General features: G+C 40.7%; 1 protein-coding gene across 7 annotated transcripts in view; it reads left to right on the forward strand.

Annotated features, from left to right (window-relative positions):
- Window positions 1-13687, forward strand: part of LOC147121106 (transcriptional-regulating factor 1-like) — a 279913-nt gene extending 266226 nt beyond the window's left edge. For 6 of the 7 annotated variants that reach the window (XM_085980821.1, XM_085980823.1, XM_085980824.1 and 3 more), the window contains 3 exons: window positions 8407-8577; window positions 11868-12070; window positions 12250-13687. In XM_085980821.1, the coding sequence (XP_085836947.1) occupies window positions 8407-8577; window positions 11868-12070; window positions 12250-12559 (684 nt within the window). In that variant the 3' untranslated portion in view covers window positions 12560-13687. Of the gene's footprint in view, window positions 1-6599; window positions 6665-8406; window positions 8578-11867; window positions 12071-12249 lie in introns of those variants that run through there. The other variant, XM_085980826.1, reaches the window with a different exon arrangement.
- Window positions 13688-14007: the final 320 nt, after the last annotated feature.

Raw genomic sequence — 14007 nt, forward strand, 5'->3', positions numbered from 1 at the left:
TGGAAGAGTTTGTGAAAAGCGAGACTGTGTGAAGAAAGGAGGGCAGAGAAGTCAGAGGAAAAGAGGAGATATGGGAGTTTTGGTTGTGTTTGAAATTATCATCAAGCATGATTAGTTGCTTAGTGCAGTCAATGGGAGGATAGCTCAATGAGGAGGTTAACGTGGGTCTTGGGAGGCTTGTACACAACGAAGATTTTAAATGAGAAGTACAAGAAATGAAGTAGGTGAGGTGTCTTAGGAAGGAAGCCTCTGGGCAAGAGGCACCAATACATTGAATTCTGGTTGGGAGCCAGCAGAGGAGCAAAGCTTCAGCTTGGAGCCAACAATGGATTGCGAGAGACCAGTCCAGGAGCCAGCAGAAGAGCATACTTCAGTTCAGAAGTCGGAGGACGAACAGCGTTTGAACTGGAAACTGTCGGGAATGGGGAAAAATCTAGGAGAGGGGAAGTGAAGATGAAAATAAGATTGGCAAAGAGAGAATATGAGAGTAGAATGGCGGTTACCATAAAAGGGAAAGCAAAAATCTTCTACCGGCATGTAAACTGTAAGCCAGTAGTAAGAGGCGGGGTGGGGCCTATTAGAGACAAATAAGGTGATATATGCTTAGAGGCACAGGGCAAGGCTAGAATACTCTGAGTACTTTGTATCCGTATGTACTAAGGAGGTGGATGCTGACAAAATATCGGGTAGAAATGGAAACGGTAGAAGCAATGGAAGGGGTGAAAATTGATAGACAGGATGTACTAGAAAGGCTGGGTATGCTTAGAGTGGACAAGTCGCCTGGTCCAGATGGCTTGCAACCCAGGTTGCTAAGGGAATTGGGGGAGGAGATAGCGGACGGGCTTGCCATAATTTCCAATCTTCCACAGATGCGGGGGAGGTGCCTGAGGATTGGAAAGTGGCAAATGTGACACCATTGTTCAAGAAAGGATGTAAGGACAATCCTAGTAACTTCAGGCCGGTCAGTTTAACATCAGTGGTGGGTAAAGTTTTAGAAACAATAATGAAGGAAAAAATTAACGGGCACTTGGAGAGGTTTAAGCTAATTAAGGAGAGCCAACACTGATTTGTAAAAGGCAGATCGTGTATGACTAATCTAATTGAATTTTTTGAAGAAGTAACAGGGAGGATTGATGAAGGGAATGCAATGGATATTGGAAAGGCATTTGACAAAGTACCACATAAAAGGCTGTTAACAAAAGTGAGGCCCATGGAATAAGTGGGTCAGTGGCAGCTTGGATAAGGAATTGGCATAAGGATAGAAAACAGCGAGTTGTGGTAAATGGCTGTTTTTCAGACTGGAGGATGGTAGACAGTGGTGTTCCCCAAGGGTCAGTGCTGGGGCCACTGCTTTTTGTGATATATAAATGACCTGGATATTGGCATACAGAGCAGAATTTCTAAATGTGCTGATGACATCAAACTTGGGGGTGTGGCAAACAGTGAGGATGATACCAGTCGACTGCAGCAGGACATAGAAAGGCTAGCAGAATGGGCAGACAAGTGGCTGATGGAATTTAATAGAGAGAAGTGTGAGGTGATGCATTTTGGCAGAAACAATATACACTTAATGGCACAGTTTTAAAGAGTGTGCAGGAACAGAGGGACCTGGGAGTTAGTGTGCATAGGTCCCTAAAGCTGGCAGGACATATTGAGAGAGTAGTTAGCAAAGCATATGGGATCTTGGGCTTCATAAATTAGAGGTATTGAGTACAAAAGTAGAGAAGTTATGCTGAACCTTTATAAAGCGTTGGTTAGATCACAACTGGAATATTGCGTCCAGTTCTTATCACCACACTTTAGGAAGGATGTTAAGGCCCTTGAAAGGTGCAGAGGAGATTTACCAGAATGGTTCTGGGGATGGGGGATCTTGGATACAAGGACAGGTTGGAGAAGCTGGATTTGTTTTCACTAGAGCAAAGGAGGTTGAGGGGTGATTTGATAGAAATGTACAAGATTATGACGGGTTTGGATAGGCTAGATGGGGAAAGGCTGTTCCCATTAGTTGATGGTACAAGGACTAGGGGACACAGATTTAAGGTTTTGGGCAAGAGATACAGGATTGATGTGAGGAAAAACTTTTTTACGCAGCGAGTGCTGAGGACCTGGAGCTCGTTGTCAACGGAAGTGGTGGAAGCGGAGACACTCGGGGCTGGATTTTCATTGAGGCGGCGGGTAGGAGGCGGGACTACAACTTTCAGGGTTGTAGTCCCGCCTCCATCAAGTTCTAGCCAACCCACGCAATTTTGACTTGATTGACCTTGTTGAGCCCGCCCAGCGGGCTCAGCAGGCCAATTAAGGGCCATCCGGCAACAGGTGACGTCACAGATTGACATTTCATCTGTCAAGACCTTTTGACAGATGAAATATCAGCATTTTGACAGCTGTTTGAAGCTGTCAAACACTGACAATCTGTACTCCAAGTTAATTCCTTCCTCTCAGGGTGATTTAGAGATCTCTCCGGAACAGAAAGCTGAATGCTGCAATTTTTGACAGATCGCGGCCATTCTGCTTTCTGTGCCGGTGAGATGAGGGACTCCCGAGACCTGAAGGAAGGAAGGCTGGAAAGGTAAGTAAAACTTCTTTAAACACTTTATACACACACCAAACACACTTACCTCTGCACTCATGCACCCATCACTCACCTGAACACCGGACATCTCGACCCCTCCAAGCCCTTCATCCCGACGGCCCGCCTCGCTAACTTGGCGTGGTTTGGAGCTGTCGGGAATCCCACATTTCACCAATGAAAATAGGGATTAGGCTAAAAACTGCCTGTTTAACTACCTGTTAACAGGCAGTTAATCGGCACTAATTCCCTTCCTGCCTCAGGGAGACGGGTCCCAGTGCGGGTCGGGTACCCGCCTCCTTTGAAACTGGCATGGAGGCGGTTTGGGGGTGGGATGGGTTCGTGCCCCCCGATTTCGGGATTTTAACCCCCCACACGCCTCCAATCCGGCCTCCACGGCCCAGTGAAAATCCTGCCCTCGATGTTTTCAAGGGGAGACTGGATAGGCACTTGAGGGAAATAAACTTGCAGGGCTGTGGGGATAGAGTGGGAGGAATGGGACTGACTGGATTGCTCCACAGAGAGCCAGCATGGACTCGATGGGCCGAATGGCCTCCTTCTGTGCCACTATGACTCTATGACAGGCAATTCCATATTGGTAGAGGCCAACATATAGGTGTCCAGGACTTGTGCCTGAAACAGGCATTAGAACCTTTGCATATGCAAATAGGGGGCCTAACACCTGTTTCAGGACCCTTTCCTGAAATTGGGTTGCCCTGCATGCAGCCAGCGCAGGGCATGTTGCATTCAGCATAACCAAGCCTACATGCAGTCCTTCGAGGCTGGTTCTAAAAAGTTAAGTTTTTAAAAAAACAAACTAATCTGAATATGGAACTGGGAAAAGCAGGAGTGCTCCACAGCAGCCCCGACGGCCATTGCCGATCGCCTCCACCTCCCTCCCAGGATCCACCTAAGGGCCGCTGCTGGCAACGCAGCTGCCTGAAATTTAAATACTCTTTGCTGCCGAGTTGCCTGGGGAAGCACAGCAGGTGCTCGCAGTTTTCCGGTCAAATTTAAACGAGGCGCCAGGCCAAATATCAAGTGTGCCTCAGGCCTGCCTGTTTCGGCACGGAGATCGTTCTCTGCACCCAGTTCACACCGAAAGGTGCTATCCAATTTTACCCTCCATATTTCTTCCAATTATAGTTTTTTTTGGAAATGGTGTTTACAGCTTTCAATATGCTGTTTCAGACATTATTGTATACCGCTACTTCTGTGCACCATTAAATTATTTTAGCGTGATCTAGTTGGAAATCATTCATTTTCATTTTTTATAGTTTATCAGTATTGTCAACTCACGAATCCATCACGAGACATAATTTCGGAGTGAAATAGAGCTTTACTCCCGATGGAACACCTAAATCTCTGGATTTTTTTTGGGTGGGGGGGAAAATACGCTGATTTGTGCATGCACAGAAAAATGTGATTTGTGCTTACGCAAGGAAAAAAATACACAATTTGTGCATGCGCACACTAGACAGAGGACTTTTATATATAGATGAGCAGATTTCCTGTGATATTCTCATGGTGAGTCAGAGTCTATTCTAACCCTATTATAATGGGGTTGTTATACCATGTAACACACTTAACAGGGTCACCGATTTACAGCAAGTGAATAAGTCGAATTCCATTTTCATTACGTGGCGTCCTGCAATTTTTGCCAGTGCTTTGGGGGTCAGTAGTTTCTCATTGGTACCTTTCGAGCCACCTTTGTCTCTTTTGATTTGTATATTCCCTGTTCTTCAATTCTGATTTGCTGCTGTTTTACTTAATCAACAAAGTGTGATGCCAAAAGTCATGTAGGTCAAAGAGTTAGGTTTTAAGGAGTGTCTTAAAGGAGGAGAGAGAGGTGGAGAGGTTTAGGGAGGGAATTTCAGAGCTTAGGGCCTAGACACGGCCATCAATGGTGCAGCAATGAAAATCGGCAATGTGCAAGAAGCCCAAATTGGAGGAGCGCAGAGATCTCGTAGGGTTGTAGGGCTGGAGGAGGTCATGTTCTGGAAAGAATGTGCTTCCTGTCTGGGAGCAACGGTCACATCGGGTCAGGAAAAAAATAGCAACTCATGATTTCTAGACCAAATCTCATGATTTTTAAGAGTTTGTCTCCTGATTTACGAGGCGGTAGTGTTGGCAATACATAGTTATTTTATCTTTGTTATTTATAAAGCAATATTAGGCAAAGTGAAAGATGAATACTAAATAAAATATGTATAAATATGCAAATTTATATTACTTTGTGTGATATGAAATCTATACCAAAATTTCATCAGATTGCATCAATGTATGTACAAGTATATATAGTTTCACTCGTCTATCTGCATTTGTTCTACTGTAGCATTCCCACAAAAGTACTTAATTTTTTTCCTTTAATAGCTGGAGTCATTCTCTCAGCCCCATTCCAAGCTATTTTAATAGTTAGTGCTGCAATATTATCCATTAACGGTAATCGTAAGTCATGTAAAGCAATGTGGCTGTATTTTTGTTTGATTAAATTCCCAGGTCCTCTGTTCCTCTAATTCTTAGCGAGTATTACTGATGAGATCTGAGATTAGGTGATAAAGCAAGATGGACTATTCACATTTAAATGTTGTATTCTTTATTAAGTTAATTATGTTCTTTCTCCTCTACAATAAGCTCAATGTTTATAGATTGCTGCATTGTATTTAAGACTGAGGAAAAGGATATATTTTTACAATTATTCAGAAATGAGTTGGCAAATTGGTTACTAAAACTATGCAAGGCCTGAATTTGCTGGAGGCACATCTATAGCGCACAGCATTACAATTTCCAGGAAATTATAGCGCAAGTGATTCAGGCCATTACTTGCGCCAGAGTAAAAGTTGCTGGGACCCTCTGCACTGCTTTGCCGTGAAACTCGAGTAAACAGTGAGAATTCCATTTTCATAGCACTTCCCCCACCCAGACGTACCAGCTGGCTGGAAAGTTTCCTGTTAAATGGATTTGAATTTTTAAAAGCCATTTAATATTTGCATCGATTCACTGATCTGTGGTCTCTTAACGGTGTCAGTCTCTAATTTTAACATGGCGTATCGATCCAAATACTGTGTGTTTTTCTTTTGGAATTCTTACTGATAAATACATTCAATTCCATATCAATGGGGTAGTGCATCAGTAAATTTTGTTGAGGGAATAAATGTAAAATTGTTCTATTTAAAGAGTTAAGATGACTATTAAAGACCAGGCAGCTGCACCTGCTATGAATTTAATGGCAGGGATCACTGAGAAATTAATTAATAATTAATTACTTCCTACAGATCTTGCATTGAGTTTTTAATATATTTCCCCTGCAAAACACACGACACGTGCTTTGGAATAAATTTTCCCACCAACATCTGAAGACTATTACAATTTAGAAGCCTTCATTTAGCTCAGGCAGCTGCAGCCACACGTGCTGCCCATATTACACCCAGGAATAACTTCAGAAAACAAAATAAATAACCTTACTAACAATTTGTGATCAATTCTCAAAACGGGACTCCTAGGTCGAATACGTGCTTTTATAAACAAGAATAAAAAGTGATGAATAATGCAATACTGTTCAAGAAATTTTCAAGGGATTAAATTTTAAAATCCAGAAAACCCACGCAGTCAATTATAGAGGAGCGACTGTGTGAGTCACTGTTCCAGAATCCATAAACTTTTTAAAAAAATATTTTAAAAATTCCAAATATTCCCAGCAATTCGGAGGTCACCAACAATGCGAAGCTACGACAGGCTCCAAGGCCTACCACAGTAAATCTCTGCTCCCACTACTGATGGACTACTTGGTGGAGGCCAATCAGCTTGCCAAAGAAAAAGATCAGTTAGGATTGTATCTTTGTGTTAGGTGGAAAGCAAAGATCTATTCCTGAATGTCGGTGATTTGATCACGTCAGCCATCGCTCCAGAGCACAGTCCTGTCCTCAGCTGATATTCAGACTTGCCCATTTCCAGCAGGAGTTGCTGGATAGTGATCAAGAGTGAAAACGTTGGCTGATGTGTTTTGTTTGTTTTCCTTCTCCCTTTCTAGCTCAGTCACACTGAAGCAAAGTGCAGGACACTACCCAGGTTGAAACGAGTAGGAGAAAAGATGAGGTAAATTAAGAAGTAGTAGTTAGGTAATCCCAAGCTATCTTCAGCTAATTCAGCACATGCCAGGGAAAAACAACCTGTGACTTTCCACTCTGCAGCACAGTGTATTGCAGCTCCAATGGGTCAGAACGTCACACGACCAAAACAGAAATCATTTATTAAAAAAAAAAACACTAAATTAAGATTAAACTTTTTAAAAATTTGGAACGGTATTTGTTAATTTGCACTCATTCTTTTTAAAAGGTACCTTATGAAGAATCTCAGCGTAGGATTTTGCTGGCCATTTATAAACCACTTTGGTTTGCTCACAATTTATTGAGTCATCTGAAATTGTCAAACTGGTGCCAGGTTTATAAATGACATTTGAATCACAAAACGAGATTAGAGCTTTGAAATCATTCTGAGGAACCTATTCTCTGTCCAAATAAACATTTCTTATGGAACAGGTAGCTTAGCAGTCTGGCTGACTACTTTATGACTGACATTTTCTGTTGGTTCAAATCCCTAGTGAAACTCTGGTACCTGTGAAGATCCTGCAGTATCCAGTTTCGCCTAGAGAGATTTATTTAACGGGTGATTTCAAGTGTTTTGCACTTTTTCCTGATTACCAGGAGCTGAACTTTCTAACTTGCATCCTACGCTAAACTAGCAAGTTAATTGGCAAAAGAACCAGAGGGGAGATGAGAATTTTTTTTACGCAGAGAGTTATGATAATCTGGAATGCACTGTCTGAAAGGGTGGTGGAAGCAGATACAATAGTAACTTTCAAAACAGAATTGGATATATATTTGAAAAGAGGGAAAAAATGCAGAACTATGAAGAGCGGGGGAGTGGGACTAGTTGGATATCTCTTTCAAAGAGCCAGCCCAGGTACGATGGGCCGAATGGCGCTTTCTGTGCTGTAAGATTTTATAAATCTATGCATGCACAGGTTAAAGGTTAAATTTGCCAGAATCGGGAGCAGGGCATTACAGCCTGAACTGTGGATTCACAGCAACACAAAACGACAGTTACACAAACTTTAAAATCAGTGAATGAAAAACCACCACCCAGTTGCGCTGAAATAAGTGGCTAGGTTATATATATATATTATATATTCAAACTGCACGCATGTAAACTACAGTCACCCACAGAGTAATCAACTGACCAATGATCTACAGTAGCCTACAGGGTTGTGTGTGATTCTTTCATCTGCTTTAAAAGTGGTGTTCATGTGTACATAATTAAATTTAAAAAGGCTGAAAGCTGTAGTTTGATACTAATTGGGAGAACTGTGGGGTCTCAATGTTGTAGCTTACTCTCTCTTGATTTTCTCCCCACCTTTCCTGAAAGTACTCACTCCTGCTGAGATACAGTTCCATAGACACTGACTGCCTTCAGGTGCATCACCCAGGTGGCTATTAATCATGCGTGAGGTTAGCTTCTTTAAAGGTGGCTTGAAGTGAGAATGGATTAACAACATCCTACTTCCTCAGTATCTGAACAAGGAAAATACTAGAAATTCTGCTTAAGTGAATTACTTGAGGGACAATCCCCTTTTACAATGATTATCAAAGGGATGTATGCTGCTCTGCACACCCCATTATATAGTACTGGCCTACAGATTGACCATTTCAAGCACTGCAGTGTCACCAACCTTGGTTTCGACTCCGGTATCTCACACAGCTCACTGTACAGGTCTATGATTTGACTAAATTTCCTTTTTCTCTTCACAGTGAATTATAATTTCTGCTTCCTTTCTATAGTTTAGTGATGAAGAAGAATTGGAAGATGAGGATGAAGAAGACAGAAAATCAGATAAAGATGAGGAGAATACAGAAGTACAGAGGTCCCCCTTACCGCTACAAATGGTTGCTGTGGAGCAGCCAGTCATTCAGGGGCCTACGTTTATGTGTGAAATGCCTAATTGTGGTGCAGTAAGTATCAGTTGTTGGCTTCAAGATATGATGAACAGGATACAGCCCACCTAAATTATACCTTTAGTACAGTTTATGTCAGAAGTTCCCAAAGATTTTTGCTGAACTCCCCTTTGGGGTATTCAGGTGCCATTCACGTTTTCCCACCCGACCCCTTCTAAGAAATAGTATTTTATAGTCCCCAAGAAGATGGCTGCATTCAATCCTATTGGGTTCTAAAACTGGGGGAATAAATGAGCGAAGTTCAAAATTTTCACCCTGCCTTCAGTCATGTGGGGAATCTTGTGACTCCAATAGCCAACTGCTTGGACAAGCATGGACTAATAAAGGAGAGCCAGCACTGATTTGTTGCAGGCAAATAGTGTTTGACTTGAGTTTTTTGATGAGGTAACGAAGAGGATGGATGAAGGCAATTCAGTTGATGTTGTGTATATGGACTTTCAAAAGGTGTTTGATAAAGTACCATATATTAGGTTTGTTAGCAAAATTGAAGCCCATGGGACAAAAGGGACAGTAGCAGCATGGATACAAAATTGGCTAAGGGATAGAAAACAGAGAGTTATGGTGAATGGCTGTTTTTTGGACTGGAGGGAGGTATACAGTGAAGTTCCTCAAGGTTCGGTACTAGGACCACTGCTGTTTTTGATATACATTAATGACTTGGACTTGGAGGTACAGGGCACAATTTCAAAATTTGCAGATGACACGAAACATTGAATTATAGTAAACACTGAGGAAGATGCTAATAGGCTTCAAGAGGACGTAGACAGGCTGGTGGAATTGGGGAACACGTGGCAGATTAAATTTAGTGCAAAGAAGTGATGCATTTTGGTAGGAAGAATAAAGAGAGGCAATATGAACTAAATGGTATAATTTTAAAAGGGGTACAAAAACCTGGGGGTGTTTGTGCACAAATCTTTGAAGGTGGCAGGACAGGTTAACAAAGCTGTTAATAACACATACATGATCCTGGACTTCATAAAAAGAGGTATAGAGTACAAAAGCTAGGAAGTAATGCTAAACCTATATAAAACACTAGTTCAACCCCAGCTAGAGTATTGTGCCCAATTTTAGAAAGGACATGAAGGTTTTGGAGAGGGCTCAGAAGAGATTTACTAGAATGGTTCATGGATGAGGGATTACCGTTACGTGGATAGACTGGAGAAGCTGGGGTGGTTCTCCTTAGAGCAATGAAGGCTAAGAGGAGATTTGATAGAGTTGTTTAAAATCATGAAGGGTTTAGATAGAGTAAATAAAGAGAAATTGTTTCCAGTGGCTGAAGGGTCGATAACCAGCGGGCACAGATTTAAGTTGAATGGCAAAAGAACCATAAGGAAAACTTTTTTTTACGCAACAAGCGGTTAGGATTTGGAATGCACTGCCTGATTAGGGTGGTGGATACAGATTGAATAGTAGCCTTCAAAAAAAGAATTGGATAAGTACATGAAGGAGAAAAAATTGCAGGGATACAGGGAAAGAGCGGGGGTGTGGGGACTAACTGGATTGCTTTTCAAAAGAGCCGCCGCAGACTTGATGGCCCAAATGGCCTCCTCTGTGCTGTACTATTCTATGATTCAAGGATCTCTAATCTCAAGCAAGTAAACAAGAGATGCCACAGAAATGTCTTTCACTTTAACTGATGCAGCCTCACATAGCCAGAGGTGCATTATGAGGCAATCTCGGTGCAGTGTGGGATGTTTGGATCTCCACTGATTACTAGAAGCAGGCATTAGACCTATCTGAGCTACTTCTGGTGCGACAGTTCAAGGAAAAGAATTGTCTAAGATTAATTTTTTTATAGGCTTTCTTTCGGCTTAGAAAGCTTAAAAAATGAGTGTTGAAATTACTGGTAAAGTTTATTTCTGTACATCTGAATAATTTAACACTTTAGTTGTATTCCTTTGTTCAAAGAAAACGCTATTCAAATTTTTGTCGCGGTTTACAACTCTCGTACAGACAATGTTGGGGGATGGAACAATGATACCATCTGCTGGTCAGACCAGTTAAAACATCAGTACCTACAAAGAAAGCTAATATGGGAGATGTGGTACAACTCTTTCATTACTGCAACACATTTTAATCTCTGACAACAAACGGCATAATACAATGCTCTATGTTCAACTGTTGCCTGAATATCAGACTGCCAAATTTCAATAGGAAATGCCATGTTCTGCTATGCTTTGAAAGGAAAAGCAGATTTTGGTCATTTGCACAACAGGGCCAATAATGCATCTCCTAAGCAGCAGCACTGGCACGGTGCAGGTGCTGTGTGTGCTGCACACAAATTAACTGATCTCAGCAGATAATATATGGTCACTGCATTTGCATAATTTTCTGGTGCTTTGCATGTGTTGCTCATGACATGCTGAGAGTCCCAGGGCCAGCATGTTGGTTGGCAGCAACAGCCACCTTTTGTAATTTTTCAGCATGGGGTGGGGTGGGGGTGCGTGGCCACTGGGTAGGGAAGGCATTAGGCAGGTATGGTTGGGAAATTTCTGACGTAGCCTCCCTTCAGCACCTGTGTTGTGTTGTGTGACTGGAGTACTACTCGGGCAGCTAGCTAAAGTGAAAGCATTGGCCTTGGGCGTAGGCTCCCCTTTACATTTGTGCATCAGGTGCCCATCATCATGGGCACCTACCTAAGTTCATCCAAGAAGTACTGGTGTGTGAACATTTTGAATGAAAGTCTTTCCCCCCCTCCCACATAATAATTATTACAATCTAAAAGTAATTTGTTCTATGATGTACTTGAAGACATTTCAACAGCACTACGTAAATGCTGCAAGTATCTTTTATACAAGTTTTACACTCTTTTATAGGAACACCATCCTTTTTGGAAAATTTAGGGCATGCTGTAAGCATGCAACAACTAGCAGACTTTTTTGGCGTTACTTTTGAAAAATATCACAGCATTGCTAAAATTTAAGACCTTTTTCACCCCCCCCTGGAATATCATGTTAACATTAAGTTTTTTTAGACAAAGGATGTTAAAATTTCAAACTCTACTTATGGTAGATGGTACACATTCCTTCAAAAGTTTTTGGAGTACTCTTTTCTGTAAGATTTTAAACGGTTACATTCCTAATCATTAAACCATTTTTCTCTTTGTACGCCAAATAGTTTATCACAGTGGTCCCCTCAATGAATGTTTAATGTAGTGCATTTAAGACCAAAGCTGATGACCTTACTGAAAAACTGAAGAACTTTTGTATTGTTGAAGTGACTTGGAGCTCCAGCATGGTAGGGTGAGTAAAATTAATCTCCTCTTTTCACCTTCCCCTTTCATTTAGATATTCAGCTCCAGACAGGCTTTAAATGGCCATGCGCGTATTCATGGTGGTTCGAACCAGGTCCCAAAGCAGACTTCTGCGGCTAAACTTAAAATGGGAGGACCTCAGCCTGGCTACACCTCTGTCAAGAACTCCCCTGCACACAGTACAACTAGCAGTGAAACCGATGCTGCTGCACTTTTCCCTTGTAAGGAATGTGGAAAGTAAGTTAGATGGCACTTTTTTCCCCCCTAAATGTCTCCTGCATTTTTTAGTTAGCTTCCCATTCTGCATAATTTCATTCTATTGTTTCATATTCAGATATGGAAAAAAGAATAATAACCAGTGCTTTCCTGCATTTTACTGAGTCTACATGGTTTTAAGTGTCACTTCTATGTTTCAGGATGTTCTACAAGATTAAAAGTAGAAATGCTCACATGAAAACTCACAGGCAGCAGGAGGAACAGCAGCGACAGAAGGCACAGAAAGCTCTTGAAGCTGCAGAAATTGCAACAATAGCCAGGCCTGTTTCACCAATGGCACCGATGTTACTTCATCCAGATCACATGAGTATGGTAAAGCGGCAAATGGAAGTGGAGGATCAAGACATCATTCAGGAGTTAGAAGATGTGATGGAGGAATCGGATGTCATGGATACAGACCTACTTTTAGATGGGGAAGATGGAGAATTTCTCCAGGATGACGAATTGTAAATCTTTTTTTATATACATATATATATATAAAGTAACTCGCAATTACAATGAATTGAACAAAATTGCTACTTTTTCTAAGTCATCAGGAAGTCCTAAGGCTAGTTCAAATGCAGTATGCAAAAGAATCCCAGGAGAGTTGCACATAAATAAAAATGCTCTTGACTTGCTTTTTGTCATTTATACCATTACATAGGCTAAACAAAGCCTTATGGACTTTTATTTTTCCCTCTCAGCTGCTTGTTAAAAGTTATTTCAAAGCATTGAAACCAAACGGGTTTTTTGCTAAAGAAAAAAAGTTTTTGTCTTGAGTAAAAGTTTCAGAAATTAAATTGTCTACTTTTCTATAAAACGAAACAGAAAGATGTAAATAAGGTTCAAAATTATATATATATATTTTAAAAGAAATGGTCAAATCTGATTTGTTTATGGATTTATTTAACTGCTGTTCCTTGGTGTTATCTAGCAGGTAGGGTGTAAATACTTTATATCCCAAAATTCTATTACGAAAGCAAAATATTTTTGAAAGTAAAAGTGTCAAAATGACTAAGAGAATGCAGATCTTTCACTGGGGCTGTTTTCTGTTATTACAATGTTGTACAGAGTTATTAAAGCTTTATTTTATTAATTTTGGGGTACCGATAGTGGCCAGATTGCATGCCTTTTACTCCATAATGTAATTTATTTTTTTTAATTGCACTGTAAGTGTTTTTTCTAAGGAGTGTATGGAGACCTTTCCATACATTATCTTCTTTCTGCTATAACTGAATGCAGTGTATTTGTCACGTTATGAATGAAGCACTATGTATAGATCAGTGAATGACTTCACTTTGTAACATGCTTTTTGTTGTATATGCAAAAAGAAAACCTTTGGGAAGATTTCTGTGCCAGGTTCTTGGGAAGGCTGCATAATTTAAAACAAAGTGATGGCATCTTTAAAATGTGCAGTATTTTCTTGTGAATTTAATACTCACTTTCACAACAAGTTGAGCTTGAATATGTACCCAAGGTTTTTTTTAAAAATGTGATGGGATTAACTTTTTTTCCTATTAAACTAATCAAAGAAAGTGATTTATTTTTTATTTTTCTGCCCTCCAGAGTTCCGTAAATAAAAGTTATTTTGAAAGCAAATTCCATTATGCAAGAAGGTGCTTTTAACCTATGACTAAATTCCTCTAATCAATCTAATTTGAGCATAAAATGACATTTAATCTATATGTGATGTCAAGGTTTGCAGGGTCTAATTCACCCTAAACTAGGCAATAATCAGACAGATCACAGCTGCTGATACCAGACAATTCCATGTGTATTCAGACTTTACAAATATTTATTCCATGACTTTGTTTTATAAAAAGTTATAATAGCTGTGTTTCCCTTGATGGTTTGGTGTGCAAATGAATTGCCTAGTATGCTGTTTTAGGGAGATCTCCGCTTAGTTCCCTGATCTGGCC

Source organism: Somniosus microcephalus, chromosome 3, assembly GCF_052327205.1.
Source record: "Somniosus microcephalus isolate GS21.2 chromosome 3, FLI_Smic_1.0, whole genome shotgun sequence".
Taxonomy (NCBI): domain Eukaryota; kingdom Metazoa; phylum Chordata; class Chondrichthyes; order Squaliformes; family Somniosidae; genus Somniosus; species Somniosus microcephalus.